The sequence below is a fragment of the Glycine soja genome, chromosome 13 (genome assembly GCF_004193775.1).
Source record: "Glycine soja cultivar W05 chromosome 13, ASM419377v2, whole genome shotgun sequence".
Classification (NCBI taxonomy): Eukaryota; Viridiplantae; Streptophyta; class Magnoliopsida; order Fabales; family Fabaceae; genus Glycine; species Glycine soja.
The window spans coordinates 25,904,034-25,926,884 of NC_041014.1; the positions used below are offsets into that span (position 1 = coordinate 25,904,034).

Sequence of the window (22,851 nt, forward strand, 5' to 3'; positions counted from 1 at the left end):
TTTATAAATAAATAAATTAACTTTTACGAGTTGCATACGAATAACCGCGTTAATGTAAGAAAAAAAAAACGCGTAGTGTGTGGTGTGTCTCAACTCTCAACGCGTGCGACGCTCAAATATAAACAATCTTTTCTAGACAGTAGTGTTTCTAATTATTTATTTTTACAATTTCAACACACGTTCAAATTTCAAATTAATACCACCATCACCATTTTTTTTTTACTAGAAACCACCACTACTTTTAAATCAAATAAACAATAATAATACCACCACCTACTAAAGTTTCTTGGAATTTGGATCCTCTATGATTGGTTTTTCCTTCCACGCATTTACATAATCAACGAACAAGAATTATCGAATGAAATCGAACAACAACATGAAACAAAAAATAAAAAATGAAAATGGGACCACTCATACAAATTTAAAATTTAAGCCATGTGATCTATATCCAACAAAACTACGATGCACTAACTGTACAAACCCATGAAACATCGTAGTGTAGAGAATTACGCTTACTAAAGTTTCATCTACCTTCTACCTAACAATGTGAGCTAGATCCAAATAACTAGAATTGATCAAATTGATTTCACATGTCCCTGCCCTACTCATAATATTTCATTTCACGGAAAGGTTAATCCTCATAGAATAGACCAATTGATTTCATTTCTATATAATTCTTTTTAAGTATTAAAAATAAATAGAGCATAAATTCAATGTCTCTATTTAAGTTTGATTCGAATTCTTATCAACTAGACACGTCAAAGGACATCAATAAATGTTGAAATTTATTCTAATGTTCTTCGTAGTAACTAGAAACAAAAGGGAAATCGATGTATTAACGTAGTATGTTGTGTGTTACTTGTTAAATGCATTCCAAAAAAGAAGAAAACACGGAATTGAATTTAGCTACTCCATTTCTTACTAACTTTATACGTTTACTTATGTTTCACTTTTTTCCAAGACTAATCATATAAAATGGAAAACCAGTTCTTGTTGGACGGAGACTCTCGTTTCCTTGCAAGTACAAAACATTCGGAGTTCACATTTTAAATAGGATAATTTTTCTGATAAAAATTAATCATCGATCAAACTAATAGATATTTTTCATCAATATGATAGTAACTAAAGAATAATCAAATAGCTAATAAAAAATAGAAATATATTTTATTTTAAAACTGAAGGTCTTTTTCTTTTTTCTTTTGATAACAAAACTGGAAAAAAAAATCAGTTTTTTCTATAACAAAACTGAAATTCTATGACTAGGAAGTTTCGCTTTCCCTCACCAAACCTTAAAACATTTTTAATGCCTGGCAATGTATATATATAGTATGCCTAGCTAACGCCCTTCCATGTCTCAAAAGATATCCCTCCCTTTGATTGCATATATCTGAGAATCACCCTTTTATTGATTCAAACTTTGGAAATCTCAATCTTCACCCTTATGATTGAAATTAACATGAAGCATCAAGGCAAGCTTAGAGTGTTTCTTCCAAATATGATAATACTTGTAACCATCCTTCTCCATTCAACAACATGGATTAGTGCACAGGAAGTTGGTAAGTGGAACAAGTCTTTCAATTTCCTTCTTTTGATATATTCATGCTTTGTGACTTAATTTGATGTGCTAATGATATCAAATATATGTGGTTGTGTAGAGGATGAAAGTGAGTTTGATTACATAAAAGGGAGTGAGAAGGGTCCCTCACACTGGGGGGGACTGAAGAAGGAATGGGAAACATGTAAGAGTGGCAAAATGCAATCTCCAATTGATTTGTCAAGCCACAGAGTGAGAGTGGTGCCAAAGTTAGGGGAGCTTAAGAAGTACTATACGCCTCAGAATGCCACTATCAAGAACAGAGGCCATGATATTGAGGTAATCAATCAATCACTCATCACTTATATCTCAAAACCTCAAAGACATATATATATATATATTCATGCAAGAACATATATGTTTTAATTTTATTGCGTTTAAAATAAAATAAAAAAGGAATAGAAAGAACTTTATTGTTACAGTTTTCTGGAGTGGGGATTCCCCAGCTTTTCATCTGAAAATGTTTGCTGAAAGCTGCTAATTCCTGAACCCACCTACAAATTCAATGAGTGTGGGAAGAGACATGATAGTGTCTTGAGTCCCAATTATGCACCATGATGGATCATAGATATTTCGTTCTACAGAAACATTAGTTTAACAATTTCAAACGGCTATAATTTTTCTTTCTTCTTACGTTTTGTTTACATAATTTTTCCCTTTTTTTTATTACATTTCTCTATTTTTCTTCTATTTGTCTGCTTCTTCTATTTCTTTTATTTACCAAGTGAGCCTAATTGATTTAATTGAAGAGAGTACAGAGTAATTATAAATTTTTCTAGTACCTTCAAATCCTAAGGATTAAAAGAAAAATTTACAGTCTTCTTATTAATATTACAATTATTTTGTAAAAAAATATTAAAGATGCAAATTTAGTATAATATAAAAAAATACGTAATATACTTTTTTATTTAATAATTAGAAAGATAATATAAGGACTTTAGAATTATTGTTTCACAAAAGTCTCGTACGTACTTCTCGCAACCTGACGATGTTTTCTTATCTGTCTTGCACATGCCTTAAAAACATTTAGGCCAATTGACTCTCGTTTACATGATACTATAGTGCAACGGTAAAGAACAGTTTGCATAATGCAATTTATATACTCAATAATTCTTATTTATTTTTTAAGTTTTGTTGCTTTATAATAAGATGAAAGATTTTTTTTATGATTGAGTATATATGTATAAAATTATAGACAGCTCAACATATCTGGGCAATTAACTGCCATTCATATATTAGCTAGCTAGCACTTAAGATAAGAAATCCATGCTATTTAAATTTGGTTGATCACTTAAACTTTGATTAAAATATAAAATCTCTTTATAATTTATGTAACGTATATATGCAGCTGAAATGGGAAGATGCAGGATCAATAAACATCAACGGCACCGAGTTTTTTCTTCATCAATGCCATTGGCATTCACCTTCAGAACATACCATCAATGGCAGGAGGTTTGTGTTGCTTCAAAATCATTGTCTTTAATTTATTGTTTTTTATCTTTTATTAATAGTCTGAGTCCCATTTGTTTGTTATAGTGGCACTATATAAATGTTATTTTAACGTAAAGTATTTCATTAATATATCAATACAAGAATTCTTCTTGATGATGAATATCATTTTATGGATGAAAAGTATGCAAAATATTTTAAATATTTATGGTGTTGATCACGTGTTGTTCTTTATTTAAAATTAGAATTTCACCTTTGTAGTTAAAGTCAACTCTTATTATGTCAGTTATATTAAGGTGGAATTTCAATTCTGATTAAACACTTAATTAAAGTACCCTAGTACAACTAAATTTTTTTTCCTTTATTTTATTTGATAAAAAATATTAAAACTTTTCTTTTAAAAAACTGAAAATATTATTAGGTATGACTTGGAGCTCCACATGGTTCATGAAAGCAAAAACATAAAAGGAAAAACCAAATTTGCTGTTGTTGGACTTTTCTATAAGATTGGTCGGCCCGATCCTGTTCTGAAAAAGGTAACTTCATTTAATTTGTTTAATGATCCAAAGCGTAGGAATGAAAATTTACACACATGTATGATAGATGAGGAGCTTAATCAGTATAATTGTTTTCTGAATAATAAGTATATGCTTGAAATGGTTTCAGTTGTCAAAATTCATAAAAACCATGGTGTATGGAGAAGAAAAGAACATTGGGGTGTTTGATCCCTCAAAAATTAAGTTGGGTGGCAAGAAATACTACAGATACATGGGTTCCCTCACTGTCCCTCCTTGCACAGAAGGTGTCATTTGGACTATTAATAAAAAGGTACTATATATATATATATATATTCTATGTCATGAATTATAGTGATTACCTTTTTAATATTGAACCTTCAAACTTGCATGTTCATCAGATAAGAACTGTGTCGAGGGCTCAAGTCAAGTTACTTAGAGAGGCTGTCCACGATGTAAGTATTGCACTTTGATTTACTGTACTAATAATGAAAATAAACATATATATATATATACAAATTGAATTCAATAATGTTTAGCTATTTCTTTTTGAGGGGAAAAAATTAAGGATATATATCAACTTCAACCATTTCTAACTGTTAGCTATGTGTGATTCACTCTATGACAGCATGCAGAGAAGAATGCCAGACCTATACAACCCATAAATAGACGAGGGATACAACTCTATGCCCAAAAGCGGAAGGAATAATTAACCACATAATTTATTTTTGTCTACAATAATATTTATTTGTCTGTTAATATTAGTCGTCATTCCTATAGTTCTATCATGTTTTCTAACAACTTGCTTTGTCTTGCTATGATTTTGTATACTCATGCTGTCATGGTTGTAATCATATGTAATACTACAATAATTACATATTAATTTATTGGTTACTTGTTGTTCTCTTGCATTAGAGTTATAAGAAAGGACAATTTAAATAGTATTCTCAAACCACTTGTTAACATTTTCCTAAAATATCAATAAAATAGAAATTAGAAAAAGTAGTCTATACTTTGTTAAAAGAACTATTAAAACCAAACCGCGCACGTACAGCTGGAATATTAAACGCCTCTCTATAAAACAAACCAAATTAGTATTTATTTTTTACAGAAAAATAACGAACCAAATTATTTAAATAAAACCAAATCAAATTGTTTGTTAACTTTGTTCAAAATCATCAATTCAATAGCAGAACTGATAATTTTTTACTTTTGTTGACTATGTCTGAGTATATAGCATAGGGGTGTTTAAGGTTCCGATAACCCGCTATTCAAATTCAACCCAAATCAATTTGTTTATTTTGAGTTTTTTAGAATTCAGGTCAAATTAATCAAATTTGATTAGATGGAATAACTTGTTTTACTTTTTGAACCTGCGATCCGGCCCGACTCATTATTTAAATACAAAACATTATTTTTTTTAACATAGTCTATTAAATTATTAAATTAAATCATCCATGATTTTTTTTAACTGCTATTTTTATTTCTTTCATGATTTTATTTATATTTTATGATGCTAATATAATATTTTATTTTTATCAAAAATAAGAATATAATGGAAATTATATCACAAAAGAGCATGATAAGGGAAACGTGGCGGAACGTTCTTTTAGTTAGTTTTTTTTTTTCATTCTATTTTTGTTCCCAGAAACGTGCTGGAAAATGAGATTTTAGAACAAACACCGTTTTGAGTTGTAAGGGTGCCTTATGTAATGAGAATATAAAAATTAGGAAGTTTTTTTGATAAAAAAAGAAAGAAAGAGAGAAGGGATATCAATTGTAATATAACTAAAATATAGGAGAGTGTAATTTATTCAATTAAATTTTTGTTTCTGAGCCCTATAACATTTGTCACCACCTATCTATTGTGATCTTGCCTTTAACAATGCGTTATGTTTATGTAATATGACACTTTTGGTTTTATATTCCTATAAAATATTGTGATTTTATTTTTAGTTTTTAGAAACTATTTCTTAGTCCTTACTTTTATGTTTTTAATTATTTAGTGATTTTTATTTTCAATTACTATTGTCATGAGAGAAATTAAAGCAAGTGATGATAAATGTTACAAGAATAAAAAATATTTTTTTTACTAGGAACTAAAAACAAAAACTTCAATATTTGCAAGAATGTAAAAATATACTAAGCCTAATTAAATTTAATCCGAAGCAAAGAACTTTTGAGAAAAATCAAGAGGTAACTTGATTTAATTATCAAAAATGAAAACCTAATGATAAGAATATTTTGGTTGATACCACCTTTGAGCTTTTCTTTTCTTTGCTAAAAATGATGAATGGATTTCCAAAATTGTTTCTCAGATGATGTAACTACACCATCTAGGACACAATTTTATTTAAAAACCTAATTTTAAAATTAAATTTTGTTAAAAAAATTTTAAATTAACTTTGATTCAAAATTAATTTAAAAATAATTTTTAACAAATTTTTTTGATAAATAAGTAATTGAATCATTTATTGAAAATAACCAGATTAATTTTGGAATTAATTATATTTTTTAATCTTTTTAAATAAAATTTAATTAGTTTTAAAATGATTTAATTTATTTGATTATATATATTTTTATTTAGTTTAATTTTTCTTTTGCACGATCTTGTAAGTTATATCCACACCAGTGTGAAGAAGGGCACATGCGTTTTAATTAATTAAGAGATTTAGTCCAAGATTTAGAGAAATTCTAGTGAAATTTTATCTAGTACATTCATTTAAATATATTTTTTATTATTAGATAAAATTTATAAAAAGCTACAAAAGTATGCGTGTCTCACTCATACTTTATAGTAATTTTTAATAAATTTTAATCATAATGAAAAAAACATGTTAATAAAAGTGTGGTAAAAAAACATGTTATTAATACACCTTTAATAACAATTATAAGGAAAATACTAATTTATTATTCTTTAATAATTTTTTTAATTTTTCATAAAAAATTATACTATAAAAAATAAATGAATTTAATATAATTTTTTTTCTCATAAATAATTTTAATGTAAGTGTTGTTTTTGTACGGATATTTTGTCTCTAAAAAAGAAAAAGATTGTATCCAATTAGACTTGAGGAACGTGACTTATTAAAGTCACAGTGGCGCGCACACACACACACTGTCTCCAACCAACCAAACCAAACCACTGAACCAGGATAATCTGTCTTCACTCTTCAATCAGAACTTAGATTGTTTTACTGTTAACACCATTCCTAGGTACCATCTGGACCACCCTTTCTCCTTCTTCTTCAATCAATGGCAGCAACCTCAACATCACTCTTCTCCTCCAATCTCCATTCTCTCAACTCTCAACCTTTCTCTTCCTCACTCTCCTTCTTCCGAAATGTCCATTCCGCCCTCTCTTTCCCTTCCTCTTCTAAACCCTCCCGTGGCGTTGTTGCCATGGCTGGCTCTGGCAAGGTACAAAGCTTCCATTTTTTTTTTTGTTTCTGAATGAAGTTTATTATCATGCCCTTTTTAAAAAAATTACCACTTTCTATCATTGAATTATTCATTTCTTTGAGCAATGTGATTCTTCTTGATGGGTTGCGCTTACTAGTTCCTAATCAATTGCATTGTTGTTTTGCCGTGTAGAATAACTCAGTGTATTGTGATACGATTTTGTGTATGATAATCTAGCTGGCATTTATTTACTTTTGAGTTCTTGTTCGTGGTAATCGGTTTTTATTGTGTATATTGATATTTTCCTTCCTTTCTGTGTGGATGCAGTTCTTTGTTGGTGGCAATTGGAAGTGTGTAAGTGTCTTACCCGGAAATTCTTTTCCTTTTTACACTCCCTTCTGTTTTTGATTGGTTGAAAGGGGTTGTTTGTTCATTGTTAACATGTAATGTAATGCCTCGTGTAGCTGATTTAATATTTTAATTTACACATAAACTTCTTTCTCATGAGTGATCCATGTTTGAAGTTACATTGGTTATTGAGGGCCTATAACAATCCTTTTCCTTTACTTGGATTTGGGACTGACATCAAGGGCCTGTCACTATGAGACTGTGGATAGAGTTAAAAAGGGAATGATTTAAGGCCTTAGATGAGTGCATCATAACAAAAATGGTGGGGACTTCAATAAAAATGTCACACAAAATACAAGCTAAGTGGCTAGAATGGAGAAAGACATTGGGGGTTATTTGTGATCACAAAGTACCTACTAAGCTCAAAGGAAAATGCTATCGTATTGTTCTATTACTAGCTGTACTTCATCATAATGAATTTTAGATTTTAAAGGGACAACAAGAGAAAAAAGTGAGTGACAAAAATGAGTATGCTAAGATGGATGCGTGACCGCACAAGAAAAAATGGGATATGAAATGATTGTATATAAAGAGATATTGGTGTGACACCTGTTGAGGAAAAACATAACAAAAAATTGATTAAGGTTATTTGGACATGTGCAAAGAAGGCAATTGAAGCAAATGGCGAGGAGAGTAAATCACACAATTTTTAGCTCTGGGAAAAGGGTAGAGGGAGACCAAGAAGAACATTGAAATAAATTATTAGAAGAATCTCATAGTAAATAATATTTATAAGAATTTGGTTTTTAATTGAGTTCAATGGCATCATGTGATTCATGTAATGGATGTCACCTAGTGAGATAAGGCTATTGCTGTAAAATTCTCTCATTTAGCAGCTCTTTAGTTATTTTTGAAATGTAAAGTCTGCATCTTAACTATTGAGCATATATTTTAGCTGATAATCAATAGCCTTTGTAAACTTGTTTCCTTAAGTATTGAACAAATATATTTTTCCTGATATTCCATCTGTCTCAATTCAACTCAACCCTCCACTTTGTGAGCTCCACGTGGATGACCTGTAATTAGTCTTTAAGGGTTCAACTGAGAAAGCATCTTAATTAAGCACTTATTCAATAAACTGATAAAATTAGAGCTTATTCATAAGCTTAGTTGTGAACCTTATTGAATAAAAACAGCTTATACGAATGTCATAAGCCATTTTGACTAGTTCAAATAAGCTCTTCCAAATTTCACATTCCAACTTCCTGTAGCAAAAGCACTGCAGAGTTTGCTTCAACCCTTTTTTCCAGCCATCTCTCCCTTCCCAAACCTGAAATTTTAGTGAAGCAACCTTTTCCCATTTCTTTGGAAGGAAGCTTTGGTAATGTCATAATCATAACTTGTTCTTGTTATCTGACTGGCAAACAACTCTTTTGCATTAGAGAATCATAATTCATTGCAGGCTTTCTGACTCTTGATATTTTTGTGAAACAGCTTCATGTAGAAGTTTTCTGGCTGTAAGATTTACCTCCACTGTTCAATGTTTAAGCTGTTTTCCTATCACTATTATTTTCTTTTGTGTGAAATAATTAAATTACTGTTATTTTTACCAGATTTCTGAGATTGGCACTCCCTTTTTGTTTGCTTTGTTTAATATTTGTTTTGTTTCATTTGCTCAATCACTTATAATTATATATGAACCATTTTATCCTTGTCTTCAGTCTATAGCTAATTCATTCAACCACTAGCCTATTGCATTACATAGAATATTATTTTCTCCTTCAATACACTGCCTCTTTCTCTACTTTTTTTTAAAAAAAAAATTATTTCTTATCTCCAGAATGGGACCAAAGACTCCATCAGCAAGCTTGTCTCTGACTTGAACCGTGCAACATTGGAGCCTGATGTTGGTAAGATATATTCAATTTTCAATTTGATGCGTTTCCGGCAGAGTTGTAGTAAACAAAGAAAAACCTATTTTCTTATTTTGAACTCCTAAATCTGTAAATAAAAGAATATCAGTTACTGAGATTGAAAATGGATTTTTCCCTGTGCTAATACATTGGGGGTTAACAAAATGTTGATGAAATATAAATATCTATTCCCAAATATTGTAATACTTTGGAATGCTGTCCAACATATGGGTGTAAGTGGAACCTTCCCATCATAATCAACATTTAGTATGTGATTTATACTAGAAACATATTCGTAATAACATTTGTTATTTGTCAGTTTATTTTGTCTTTTTATCCTGTTTTCTAATCCTTTTAATTTTTGTGAGAAGTACAGATGTTGTTGTTGCACCTCCCTTTGTGTACATCGATCAGGTGAAAAACTCAATTACAGATAGGATTGAAATTTCTGCCCAGAATTCTTGGGTGGGAAAAGGTGGGGCTTTCACGGGAGAAATCAGGTTAGCTTGCCTATTCCTGTTAAGTTTCACATGTTAATTGATCCTGGGTCTTCTGTTTTCTTTATAGAGAATGTTATGCCAGTTGGATGGTGATGACAGATACAACACTTTTGAATAGACTTTTTTTAACCAAAAATAAATAAAAACTGGAAAATGAAATTTTATGTAAAATGTTTATGTTCTCTTAAATCAAACTTGTCTTCAAAATCTGAACGCAGTTCTTTCAAAAATTGGTTTTTCTTTTTCTTGTTTTAGGTCATGAGCTATCTCTCTGAAAAGCTTAAGCAATTAGGTGAAGGCTCATGAATAGTTTTTGTATCCAATAATTATATTACATCAGGTCTTATAACAGAGACCAAAGTCACCATAAAATTTTCTTTGGATTAAATCCTTTTCTCTCCAGTTCAGTTTGAGCAAGAAGGTTTTCTTTGTATGATTCACTTTGAATTTATTTGAGCTTACATAGTCCTTTACTCGTGATTGTTATATTAAGCCGAATAGTTTTGGGGAAGATATGCTCTTATACTATAATTTGTATTTTTTCTGATATAATTTCTGAAATTTTATCTGTCTTAGAAAGTGAATGTCACAAGTCATAGTACTTTCTCATCATGCACTGACTGCACTGAAGTTTCACTTTGAGTTTTTTAAAGACATAGGTGTAAGTGTAACATATCATCTGAAAGCCAGAAACCAATCTCTTAAGTTACACGTGCACTCCATGATCAACATCTCGCATTCCTTTTGAGTATTTCATTAAAACATTAGCATTATGAAATACTACATATATTTGTGCACGTTATATATTACCTTCAGTGCATTATGAACTTATATTTCCCTAGGTCCTAAGTGCACCTAAGTGTTTTGCCTAGGTCTTAAGTGCACCTAAGTGTTTTAGTAGGCATGTATTAGTGTGATATATTAATTTTGAGATTTTGCATGCATAATTTCTCTTGAAATTGGAGTTAGATTCTTCCCCTGCATGGGTTCTGTACTATTTTCATCTTTTCTTTGGGTATTACTTATAGCCCTGCAAGTGGTTCATTTCAAGCTTAACATTCTTCTATTTCCTCTAAATGTTTCTATGGTGGACGTTACTTGTTCACTTTTTCTTTTTTACGGTTTTGAATGTGATGTTCAAGCCAATTATGTTGTTACCTTCTTGTGGTTCTTTGAACAAGTTCACTTGTTTACACTTACTTCCACCTGACTCTTTAAGTGTGGAGCAACTAAAAGACCTTGGCTGCAAGTGGGTTATTCTTGGACATTCTGAGCGAAGACATGTAATTGGAGAAAATGATGAGGTGAAAATTTTGGAGATAATTTCTATAGTAGTTTTCCTATGGACCAGTATTATTTGTAAAAGATGAAAATGTATAATAATTATAATAACCAAAGATTGCAAACTCCAGTTTATAGGAAAGAAAACTGCCTATGCTTTGAGTGAGGGTCTTGGTGTGATAGCATGTATTGGGGAACTTCTACAAGAAAGAGAAGCTGGTCAAACTTTCGACATTTGTTTCCAGCAATTGAAGGCTTTTGCAGGTGAAAGTTTGTTTTTATTTATAACATCAATTTTTATGCATTGTCAATATAATTTTTTTTTTACACTATTAACCAATCAAAAATCATGATAAGTATGACTTTTAAGGTAATTATTATAAAAGTCAACAACTTATCATACATGAAAATTATGATTGAATGATAGTATAAAAACCATTTACATTATTAGTACATAGATTATACACTATTTATAATTCATTAGAAAGTCATCTTCTTTTTAGGTGGAGAAAAGAATAGGAGCAAGAGGGGATAGCAGATTGTTTCCATAACATCCTTTATGTCCATTATGTGCAGATGCAGTGCCAAGTTGGGATAATATAGTTATTGCATATGAGCCTGTATGGGCAATTGGAACTGGCAAAGTGGCCACACCCGAGCAAGCCCAGGAAGTCCATGCAGCTGTTCGTGACTGGCTTAAGAAGAATGTCTCAGCTAAAGTTGCATCTAAAACACGAATTATTTATGGAGGTACATTAACTCTTGTAACTATGCATGCTGCACTTGTTAGTGTCAGAAATTTTCAGACTCAGTTTAATCAGATAAAGTGGTGTATTATTGGGGATGAGAGAACAACTTTTGCAATCTCCCTTGGTCTTATGCAAAAAGCCAGCTGCTATTGTGCTTCAGACTTCAGATTATATGCTGTTTTACTAGTATACTTGCATTTTTCTAGGTACAGGTCAAGTGAATTTATGAAAGATGAAATTGATTTAGAAAGGAATTTAAGATTAACCTAAGGAAAAAATGTATTGTTGATTTGTTACAATTTGTGAGCTGCTTGTAATTTCTTGATTGCACTACATGATATGCTTGGCGACCGTACTCTTATCCATGCACAAACCTCTTATTGGTATTGGACTAATAGATTGACCCCGACATTGTCAGATGCAAAAAATTCTGTTTAAGTTTGGCATTTTTTACCATCTCAGAATTGGTTCTTATTTGAATGTAAAATTTTTTTTCAGAATACAGTGCAGCAGCATTCTAGAATACTAACATCAAAGTAATCTGTCTTTCAGGATCTGTAAATGCAAGCAACAGTGCTGAGCTTGCAAAGCAAGAAGATATTGATGGATTTCTTGTTGGTGGTGCTTCATTAAAGGTACACACACGGTTTATTCAAAGTTTCTTTGACCAGATGTGTTTCATTCCTAGAGTTTGTAAATGAACTCGAATGATTGTTTATTAATGTGTTGATTTTTTGCTGTACAGGGTCCTGAGTTTGCTACCATTATCAATTCAGTCACTTCCAAGAAAGTTGCGGCTTAATTACTTATTATGTTTTTTAAGGAGCGCATTAAAAATATGGCAATGACATGGGTGTATTATGAGTTTTATTTTTATCACTTCTATAGTCCTATGGCTATGATGCATGCGTTTAGTTTGGTACTTTAGCTTGAAGAAATAATCGTTTATTTTTGTCAGCACCTTAAGAGAATAACTTTTTGCAAAATAAATGATTATTTCTCAAAATTCAAGTGTTTCTAAACATGTAAGGTATGAGAAACATATTCCTTTTCTCATGAGCCATGTTTTCTTGGTTTCTTGGAACAATTGCATAAACAAAAATGTGATAAAGGCGACAAATGTTCCTGAATTGTTGAATACATCACATCAATATTAACAAATATTACATGCAATGTAAGAATGTTCATGATTACCACTGATTTATCACAAGAAACACAAACCATGCACACACAACAAAGATATCAATGTATCATCTCTGGACCAAAGAGCTTCCATCTTTCCTTTCCATTTCTTTTTTAATAATAACTTCTGCGAAACCTCTGACGGCTATGGCTAACAAAGATGAGCTCATACATAAACCCAGCAAGCCCACCGCCAACGAGAGGCCCAACCCAATAAACCCAATGATTTTTCCAACTCCAGCCCACCACTGCAGGCCCAAATGATGCAGCCGGGTTCATGGATGCCCCATCAAAAGGCCCACCCACCAAAACATTCGCTCCAACGATGAAACCAATCACAATTGGCGCCATCACTCCCAAACTACCCCTCCTGCTCCTCGGGTCAACGGTGGTGGCGTACACCGTGTACACCAACCCGAATGTCATCACCATCTCCAACACCACCGCGTTCCCCACTCCCACGCCACTCGAAAGTTTGAAAACCGGTACATCCTGCGATGAATCAAAATAATAGAAGGAGTTTGTTCCTTAGAACTTGGAGAATCAAAGTATAAGTGTGTTTGAACTAGTATAGACACATTAATGCAACATATCAATATTTTTCTTTATCTTCTTTGTAACTTCTCTAATGGTAGTCTTATTACTTGTTGTAGCTTCTAGTATTAAGGGTCGTTCGGATTTTCAGTAGAACCGCATAAGGGTCTCAAAAATACTTTTTGAGAGTAAAATGAGTTTATGGTCATGTTTAATTACTCTTTAAAAAGTATGTTTGAGAGTAAAAAATTTTTCTTGAAATTCAGTTTAGAAACTTACATTTGACCCAAACTTAAGTTTATATACTTGTACCCAAACATACTCTACTTTCTATAAAAAAATTGATTTTGCAAAAGTTAAAGAATTGGTTTGTTTAAGTTTTAAAAAATAATTTTTAAAAAAGTGCTTATATATAAATGTTTTTTTAAGAATAAGATATAGTTTACTTATTTAAAAAAGTAAAAAAATTACTTATTTTAAGTAAAAACTTAGACATAAAAAATCATAAAACTGTTTATTTTATTTAAAAAAAACACTTATTTTAAAAAAAAATAAACTAGTCCAAAATTGATTCTAAAATACTATAATTTTTTAATGTTTTTACAATGAAAAATGTTATAATTAAAATTTAATATAATATTTTAGAACATTTCAAAAACTTACAACTCAATTAATTCTGAAATTAGAATAAACTCTTTTTAACAAAATCAAACATGTGAAATTTGCTTAAAATCACAAGTTCATATATGGTAAGTTGTTCACATTTTTACAATAACCAGTGGTCCCAACGGATGATTTATGATTGAACAATAATTTTAAGGTATGAGTGCATTACTGTGGTACCTGTCCGCCGGTGATGAATTTGAGGAGCAAGCAAGCGATGACGGAGCCAAGAATCTGCGCGATCCAGAAGAGCACGCAGCGGAGCAAGGTGAGGTTGCCGCCGACGAAGGCGCCGAACGTAACAGCAGGGTTGACGTGGCCGCCTGAGATGTTAGTGCTTACAGAGACGGCGACGAATAGGGCGAAGGCGTGTGCGACGGCGGCGACGACGAGGGCGGAGGGCTTGTCGACGGTGAGCTTGTCGACGGCCACGGAGGAGCCGGAGCCGGCGAAGACGAAGATGAGTGTGGAGATGAATTCGGAGAGAGCGGCTCGCCATGTGTCGCGGTGGCTGGCCTCTTGGGCTCTGCGCACGATGGCGCTGCGGTACGCCATTGTCCGTGCGATCGAGATCAGACGGTGATGGGTGCGCGTGTGAGTCTAGTTTAATGGTTCAGACCAAGAAGAACTAATGGTGCGGTAGCTTAAGTCAATGCTGAGTTTGTTTTTTTTAAGGATTTTGTCATTTTGAAGATAATAGAACACATCTGGGCTTTTTTGTTGGACCTCAAGAAGAAGTGAAAAGAAAAAAAAATAAAACTAACTTTTTTTTATGTTTTAGAATTTTAGACTGGGAAAAATTTAAAAAAAGAAGTGAAAGGGAAAAATAATTCTTAAATAAAATTTCTAAATTATGGAATTCGCTATACTTTTATATATATATATATATATATATATATATATATATATATTTAGCTATTATTTTTGTGGGTAACCAAGCAGAGAAAGGACCAATTGGCAATATCTACTTCCAATTTCCGTACTTTCCCTTTCATTTCTTTTTCACTCCAATCATATAAACATTCCACCATCAAGACTTGTGTTTATTTTTTATAATTCCATTGACATTCCCAATTTTATCGCACATCACATATTGCATTGCACTTAGATTCGTAATTTATGTATGTGAATGTGATGCAACAAGTGGAAGATTTGCTTTAGAACTTCAAGAATGTCTGTACCTTGCGAGTCAAGATGAAGAAGAACGAAGCAATAAATATTGTCCGTTTTGAAATTCAGTTCAAGGCCTAGGTTAAGAACTTAGATACTCAAATCTCTAATAGTTAATTCTGGGAGTTACATTCAACTAATTTGAATAAGTTCAGTTAATTGTCTCAGTTGAATTCGGTTGATTGGTATGAATTCTGCTAATGCTGAATAATATAATCCTTGTGTTGTTCACTATTCCTAAAATCTAGCTTATTTAAAAGCATTTTTTTTTTTAGTTTAAAACCACATGTATTTTATATTAGAGACAATTTTGCTTAAGCCAACTAATAATATAATAATAAACAACAAAATCTTCTCTTGAAATATCTATTCCAATTTTATACTTAAGACTTCAACTTAAAACCATAAGTTATTGTGAAACTGTAGACTAATAAACTTACCACATTGTAAACGGCTAAAATCCAAAAATAAATAAATTATAGTGTAACTATTAAAATCAACTCAAGTTAGAAAAATAATATTTTAGTTATTAAAATAATTAATAATACTATATTTTAGATACTAATATTTTTTTAAATAATATTTATAAAAAATTGAAATCATTAAATTTTGTAAACTTTTCTAAAACCACGCTATCTGGCCTGCCTAACTAAAACAACTATTTAAAAAGTGTCAACCTAACCTTTCTTCTAAATAAATCAGGCCTTAAATAAATTAGAGAATTTGCTAGCCACACTTTAAAGTTTTTATTATTAGCTGATATTTATCGAAAATAAAATAAATTCTAACTCATTTAATGACAGTCTCTCCTAATTTAGAATTGTGAAAAGAGTACATATTTAATTATGAGAAAATAATATATATATATATATATATATATATATATATATTATAATCTAATTCTTTTCATATATTTAATTTTTTATTTCTTTCTTTCTTTCAGTGATTAACTTAGCGTCTCAAAGGGATTTAAGATGTTCTTTCGAGTCTACTCACGAGCCTAAAAGTCAAGGACATCATCTCGTTTATCTTATGAAATTTAAGAACTTTAGTTACGTTTCATTAGTACCTAGTTGAACCAATTTGCATGTATTTACCATCATTTAATCCATTAATTTACTTATGAATTAATTTTAATATGTTAATTTATTGTTTATTTATTTTTGTTTAATTTTCTACTGAAAGTTTAATCATTAGCCAGGTTTTATAATTAATTAAGTATTGTCACTATATATACTATTTTAGAACATTTCTTATGGTAAAATGACGACTAAAAAATTGTGGTTTAATCGTTTAGACAACTATTATACAATTATTGGCTATGCTATTTGTCTACATCACAAAATACGTTGTCTAAAATATATGTCCATACTTCTATATATAACCGTGGCTTAAACATATAACATGTATAAAATTACTTAAAAAACCATGGCCTTAAGGTTTAGACAACGGTTATAGAGCCATAGTTTAAACACAACAATTGTAGATTATAGTATTTGTCCACATTTAAAAAACGGTGGTCATAAAATAAAGACAACATCTAAAAAAGTGTGATCTTTTTTATTGTTTGAGGTTGTGAAAACATTATTATTTTTTTCACACATGAACACAATTTTTTGTTGTGATCTAAAGCCAAAAATGTTGTAATGAACTTACATGTCGGACAGAAATAAAATATAACTCTGATATCATATTAAATTTATCGTGCAACAAAGTCATCCGAAAGGTTCCCTTAAAAACCAACCGATTCATAAGGAGATGATATACCCAACTATATAAGCACTTATCATGTTCATAAATTATCGAATGTGAGACTATTCTTAATAGTTAATAATAGAAAAAATATAAAATTGAGTTTGTTAACATTTCTCACTGAATTGAATTGTAAGCCTAAGAGACATATTGAGTCAGGACTTATTTTAATTATTTTAATCCTTAATTACAAATATAAAATCAAAAGAGGTCATCTTTGATCCACAATAAAGTAAAAGCAAGCTAATCAAAAGAATTAATTAAAATAACAGTAACCCGATCATCTATCACTTATCATTTAAATGTATACTATCAACTGTCATGTATACAATGAATTGTCATGTGCATTGGCATATTTATATATAGTTCAGAGTGTGCAAATGCACTTTCTGAATTTGATTAGTTACATTTAAATGTCTTAAATTTTTATTTTTTTTAATCCCTTCTGGTTCATTTATATTTGAACCCACTATTCTCCTATTTTTTACTCTCCAATAACACTAGTTGCACGTAATCCAGGATCCTAGATCCGCCGTTGGATGTTTCATGTGTGAATTGTTAATTGTCTTGTATGTAGATAACATGTCATATAGGCATCAACATTAACTTTAACAATAAAAATTAAAATTAATAGTAAAATTAAAATAACAAACAAATTACACTTTTAAAGATTTAAATGATATTTTAGTACTTTAAGAGAGACCTAAGTGATAGTAGATTTAATTTTTGATACCGAAATAGCAGTTCACCCTTAAAACAAAAGGTAAACAAATTACATACACTTAGTATTAATTCCTATCATATCTCTCTTTCACTTTATTTTTCACTTGAACTTTCTTAATTATTTCCTATTTCTCCTCTGTAGTGGGTCATTGATAGATATTACAGAAATATATTACGCTATTAATTAATAGCTAGAACATGGCGATCCAACAGAAGCAGTATGTAGCGATGTGAATATGTAAGGCGGTATATAAGAATGAGAGTTTTTATGTTCCACCTAATAGTTTGAGAGATTTTGATGTTGTTAATTTTTTAACCAATCAAATTATATGTTATTTTTTTATTAATTTTTTTTTGTTTTTTAAATTAATTCTTATTATTATTTTTAAAACTTTGAAATTGTATTTTTTAAAATTAGAAAATATAATTAAAGATAACTTTAAAGTATAAACCCTAAAATCTTTTTAGTTATTTTTAACACTTTTTATATAAAAAAAATCTTTTGGGTTTTAGGGTATAAAATTGATTATTATTGTTTTTAAGCATATGTTTTATAAAAGTGTTGAAAGTAATTAAAAAAAAAATTAGGATTCTGACTTCTAAAGTTATCTTTAATAATATTTTTTAATTTAAAAAACTTTCAATTTTAAAATTTTAAAAATAATAATTGAGGAGTAATTTGAGAAAACAAAAAAAATAAAATAAATGATATGTAATTTTATTATCGATGGCACAATACGAACTCTCATATAAGAATACGTTTTCCGGAGGTTTCCTTCACTTTTCAATCGACTAGGTTGGCATACTTTTCCAATAGTACATAGTACAATGAGAATATGACCCATGAACATTTAATATTATTGAATTATCCAAATATGACCTTTTTATCATGAGCAGCTTAAACCTTTGAAAAATAGTATAGGGAAGTGTAGATGCAATTTATATCTCATATTATTAATAATGTTTTGGAATACATCTAATTCAATCAGTATGCCCAGCATATATTCCTACAATTATGGAAATAAATTACAGATAGATGCCTGTTTTAACTTTAATAATTCCAGCTGAGAAAGTATAGCTAGGGATGTTGTTTTCTCGATCTTGGAAAAAAAAAAATAAAGCCTCTGAAGAAATTAAAGTGGGTAGAAATAATAATATTATTCAAAGTATTTTACATATCCCAATTTCTGAAAAGCAAAAGTTTAAGATAATGAATAATTTTAAAATTAATTAAGGCAAATTATCAATTTGAGTTACAAGTTGATAATAAAATATGGTACATAGATATAATTCGTGAGCTGAACCTCAATTGGTGCTAATCATTGATCTCTTGCTCTAAAGGTTCAAATAACCGATAGTGGTACCTGCAGCATGTGAAGTGGAATATCATACACTACTGTAGTGGAATACATGTTATATACGAATTCTCACCATCAAACTCGCCTCGTGTCTTGTCTACGCTTAAGCAAGATTGTCAGATAATGTTCCCCCAATAAAAAAAATAAACAACTAAAATTATCATATAATAATTCATATATTTTCTTAGATACAAGAAGGTGGTGAGTTAGTGTTGTAGACTTATAGGCATTCTTGCATTAATTAAACACTTTTTTTTATATTAAATCCAAAATAATTGAGAATTGTTCTTATTAAGATTATTTAGCAGTGAACAAGATGCTTTGCTTTAAGCCACTAACTGCAGCTAACCAATACCTGATGCTGTTACGTGCCCCTGACAACCCCTCCATTCCATAAGAATTCCTTACGCTAAGAATCTCTCTTACCCTCTTATATCCATATACTCTATACCTTACACCACCAATTGATAACCCCTACGTCATAGCCACCGTCCATGCATGTATACTACTTCACCATACTCCACTATCTTTTTCTTTTCATTTTTTTTTTCATTAACATCGCTTCCTTTCTAAAGAAAACAAATCTTGTTGCATATGATGTTGTATTAGGCCTTTTAACACAGCACTAAAGCTTCTTATAATTATGTATTATTCATATATTAAATAAAAAGTTAGATAATACATTAAGGAGTGATTAGCACAACATGCATTTTCATACATAAATTCTCATCTCACAATGATCATTTTAGAAATTTAATTAACAAAGTTTTTGAAGATATCTCTCTGACTCTACTAAAAGTTAAGGACTAAGACTAACCTCTTCAAATAGATATTTTTTTCATACAAAAATGTGGATATTGAACCGGACCATCAATTTAAGTAACAAATTGTTACTAAAAATTGGTCTGTTTAATAAAGTAGTTATTAATTCCGGATTCAAACTAATTTAGGAGAAGAAAAACAAGTAGTTGACTATATATAGAACAAGTATTTAAAGTTTCCTTGGTGTGAAAGCGCCACTACACACAAGTAGTTCACATTTTAACGTAAAAAAAATAACAATGATAATGAGGGTGTACATTAATTGATGGTAGTAGTTAGGACTCAAGACAGAGTCACGCTCTGTATATAATATACAGTGCTTTTTACCCGACACCAAATGATTGGGAAAGACTATGAAATTTGAATCACATAATAAGGGCCATGCATATATGCGGCGTGATTGTTGGATATTATTGTCCATTGAAGTAGTGCCAAATGTGCAAAATAAGTGGTTGGGGTCAACTGCACATGAGTTCCCCTTCTTAGCAAGTGCCTATATAGCTACTATTAATCATCAAGTCATGGCTGCTACAAGCTAAAATATTAATTATTAGTACAAGATAATCTCGCATCACAAGTCATAAGGATCGTGTCCAACCCATAATATATTTGACATATGTTTAGTTTGTTAACTAATTATTGATTCAATTGGGTTCTAATTTAGTTAAACTAAAAGTTATACATGTAACCATCAAACATATGATCCGGATCAATTGTTTTTGGATTATTTTAGTTTAATAAAATATTTTAGATCCAAGTTTTAAATATATAATTATATTAAATATTTAAAAGAAAAATTCTATCATTCATAATAATTTTATCTGATTCAAATAAGATTACATTTAATAGAAAATATATAATTTAAACAAAAACAAAAAAAAATATACATGTACAACTAGAAACTAAGGAAACTATAACTAGATAAGCTACTACATATTAAGAAAGAACAAAACACTAACAAGAAAAGGAAATAATTAAAAAAGGAAGATAAAGAAAAAAGTGAGGTGAAAGTTGCAAATTCTGTGCGGTTCCAGGCTTGCAAACCAATCCTCCAGAAAGGAATCGTTGAGAAAAAGTAATGGGTTTCCTTCAAAGCCAACCGAATCTTGCTCCTTTCCTCACCTCCTCATACTTCACATTGCATCTCTCTCTCTCTATACACTTCACACCCTTCTAATACATTATTATATATCCCTATATATATAATTTTTTCAAGGTTAGAGAACGCAAGTCTGGCAAAGCCAAAACGCGGTTGTATACTGTTCAATTCACGGGGTGTTTTTCTTTTGCCTCTATTACTTGAAACCTTTTCTCTCTCACACACCAACCACCAATATATTAACCCCTCCACTCTCTTTCATTCTTCACACAACATCAAAAGCAACAACAACATGCAAGTCCAAGAGGAATTACTTGTGGCTTCCAAGGATCACACCCACCAAATGATGATGATCAAGGGCAAGCGAACCAAGCGTCAAAGGGCACCATCCCCTCTTAGTCTAGCCATGCCTTATAATAATTCAACCTCAAGTAGCACCAACAATTCCATTGATAGTGCCACAACCTCACCCTCTCCCACCAACACAATTGAATTGAGAGAAGACGAAGACATGGCGAATTGTCTTATTCTTCTCGCTCAAGGCAGACACCACGTGGCAGCACCAACGTCGTATCACAACAACGACAACAACGATAACCACAAGTCAACAAGCCTATACCTTTACCAGTGCAAGACTTGCAACAGATATTTCCCTTCATTCCAAGCACTTGGAGGACATAGAGCCAGTCACAAGAAGCCTAAGCAAAACGGCACCTTTTCATCAGAAGCAGTTACTACTTTTGTTGAAGAGAATAATGATCGTTATGACCCCACCACCAGTACCACCCTCTCCTTGAAAATACCAAATGGGGTTAATAATAATATGTGTAGCACAACAACAACAACAACAACAAAGGCTAAGGTTCACGAGTGTTCTATCTGTGGGGCTGAATTCTCATCAGGGCAAGCTTTGGGGGGCCACATGAGGCGCCACAGAACTCTTGTGAATGCTTCTTTAGCAACTTCTATGAGTGGTGGAAATGTTGGTGTTGGTGGTAGCAATGAATTTCAAGAAGCCAAGAAACCCTTGAAGTTGGACTTGAATCTTCCAGCACTACCAGAGGATGATCATAGAGAATCCAAGTTTTCGTTTCAGCAAAGAGAAAAAAACGTTATTGTCTTCTCTAAGCAGTCTTCTTTGGTGGATTGTCATTACTGAAGTTGGAGTCTGTGTTTCTCTATAAGTTAACCTCATCCCCAAGAACCAATTTGTATTCAGTGTTAATTATTTACCTTACTTTTATTTTTATAATTTTTTTCGTTTCAACTTGTATATGGTGATTCTTTCCATTCATTCTGTGGCATTCAATGAAATTGAATTCGATCATTTATTGGCTTATACTTAAATAGATTCACAATTTCGTGAATATTTAGTTTTTTTTTCAAGGCTGTTTATTGTCTTAATTTTTAGAAATTTGTTTTTCTTTTTTTCTGATCTGATTGACTATCAATATGCATGTGATCAGAAAAAAAAGTAATAATAACCTTCAATATGTATAGAAAAAAAAAGGGAATTGAGCATGAAAGGAGGAAAAATAGTAAATATGATGTATCATGTACATAAAAGTAGAAGAGATAGAAATGAGTACAAAATTAGTGTATCAGAAAAATCAGGATTATTTAGGATGTATTTAGTCTAGAGGATAGAAATAAAAAAAAAATTGAATCAAAGTAAAATATAAGAGACATAAATCTCATGAAATAAAATATATTTTTTTATATATTATTTCTTTCTTTCCTATCAAACGTTGCTTGATCAGAAGTCGAGATCGAGAAGTGTAAGAGAACAAACAAAAG

General features: G+C 30.8%; 4 protein-coding genes across 4 annotated transcripts; 3 read left to right on the forward strand and 1 right to left on the reverse strand.

Annotated features, from left to right (window-relative positions):
* Positions 1 to 1,339: 1,339 nt before the first annotated feature.
* On the forward strand, positions 1,340 to 4,465 carry LOC114381897 (alpha carbonic anhydrase 7-like). Its single transcript, XM_028341121.1, has 7 exons — positions 1,340 to 1,556; positions 1,656 to 1,873; positions 2,943 to 3,046; positions 3,465 to 3,579; positions 3,710 to 3,871; positions 3,960 to 4,013; positions 4,187 to 4,465. The coding sequence occupies exons 1-7, from the start codon at positions 1,442 to 1,444 to the stop codon at positions 4,265 to 4,267; spliced, it is 849 nt and encodes a 282-aa protein (XP_028196922.1). The 5' UTR covers positions 1,340 to 1,441; the 3' UTR covers positions 4,268 to 4,465.
* A 2,199-nt stretch (positions 4,466 to 6,664) lies between these two features.
* On the forward strand, positions 6,665 to 12,807 carry LOC114382330 (triosephosphate isomerase, chloroplastic-like). Its single transcript, XM_028341659.1, has 9 exons — positions 6,665 to 6,978; positions 7,288 to 7,314; positions 9,149 to 9,218; positions 9,598 to 9,721; positions 10,941 to 11,025; positions 11,134 to 11,266; positions 11,579 to 11,752; positions 12,304 to 12,386; positions 12,497 to 12,807. The coding sequence occupies exons 1-9, from the start codon at positions 6,814 to 6,816 to the stop codon at positions 12,551 to 12,553; spliced, it is 918 nt and encodes a 305-aa protein (XP_028197460.1). The 5' UTR covers positions 6,665 to 6,813; the 3' UTR covers positions 12,554 to 12,807.
* Positions 12,783 to 14,800, reverse strand: LOC114382331 (aquaporin TIP1-1-like). The gene is made up of 2 exons (XM_028341660.1): positions 14,311 to 14,800; positions 12,783 to 13,425 (listed from the first exon to the last, which is right to left on the reverse strand). The coding sequence occupies exons 1-2, from the start codon at positions 14,683 to 14,685 to the stop codon at positions 13,048 to 13,050; spliced, it is 753 nt and encodes a 250-aa protein (XP_028197461.1). The 5' UTR covers positions 14,686 to 14,800; the 3' UTR covers positions 12,783 to 13,047.
* Positions 14,801 to 21,186: 6,386 nt separating this feature from the next.
* On the forward strand, positions 21,187 to 22,393 carry LOC114381930 (zinc finger protein ZAT5-like). The gene has a single exon (XM_028341163.1). The coding sequence runs from the start codon at positions 21,347 to 21,349 to the stop codon at positions 22,211 to 22,213; it is 867 nt and encodes a 288-aa protein (XP_028196964.1). The 5' UTR covers positions 21,187 to 21,346; the 3' UTR covers positions 22,214 to 22,393.
* The last annotated feature ends 458 nt before the right edge of the window (positions 22,394 to 22,851 follow it).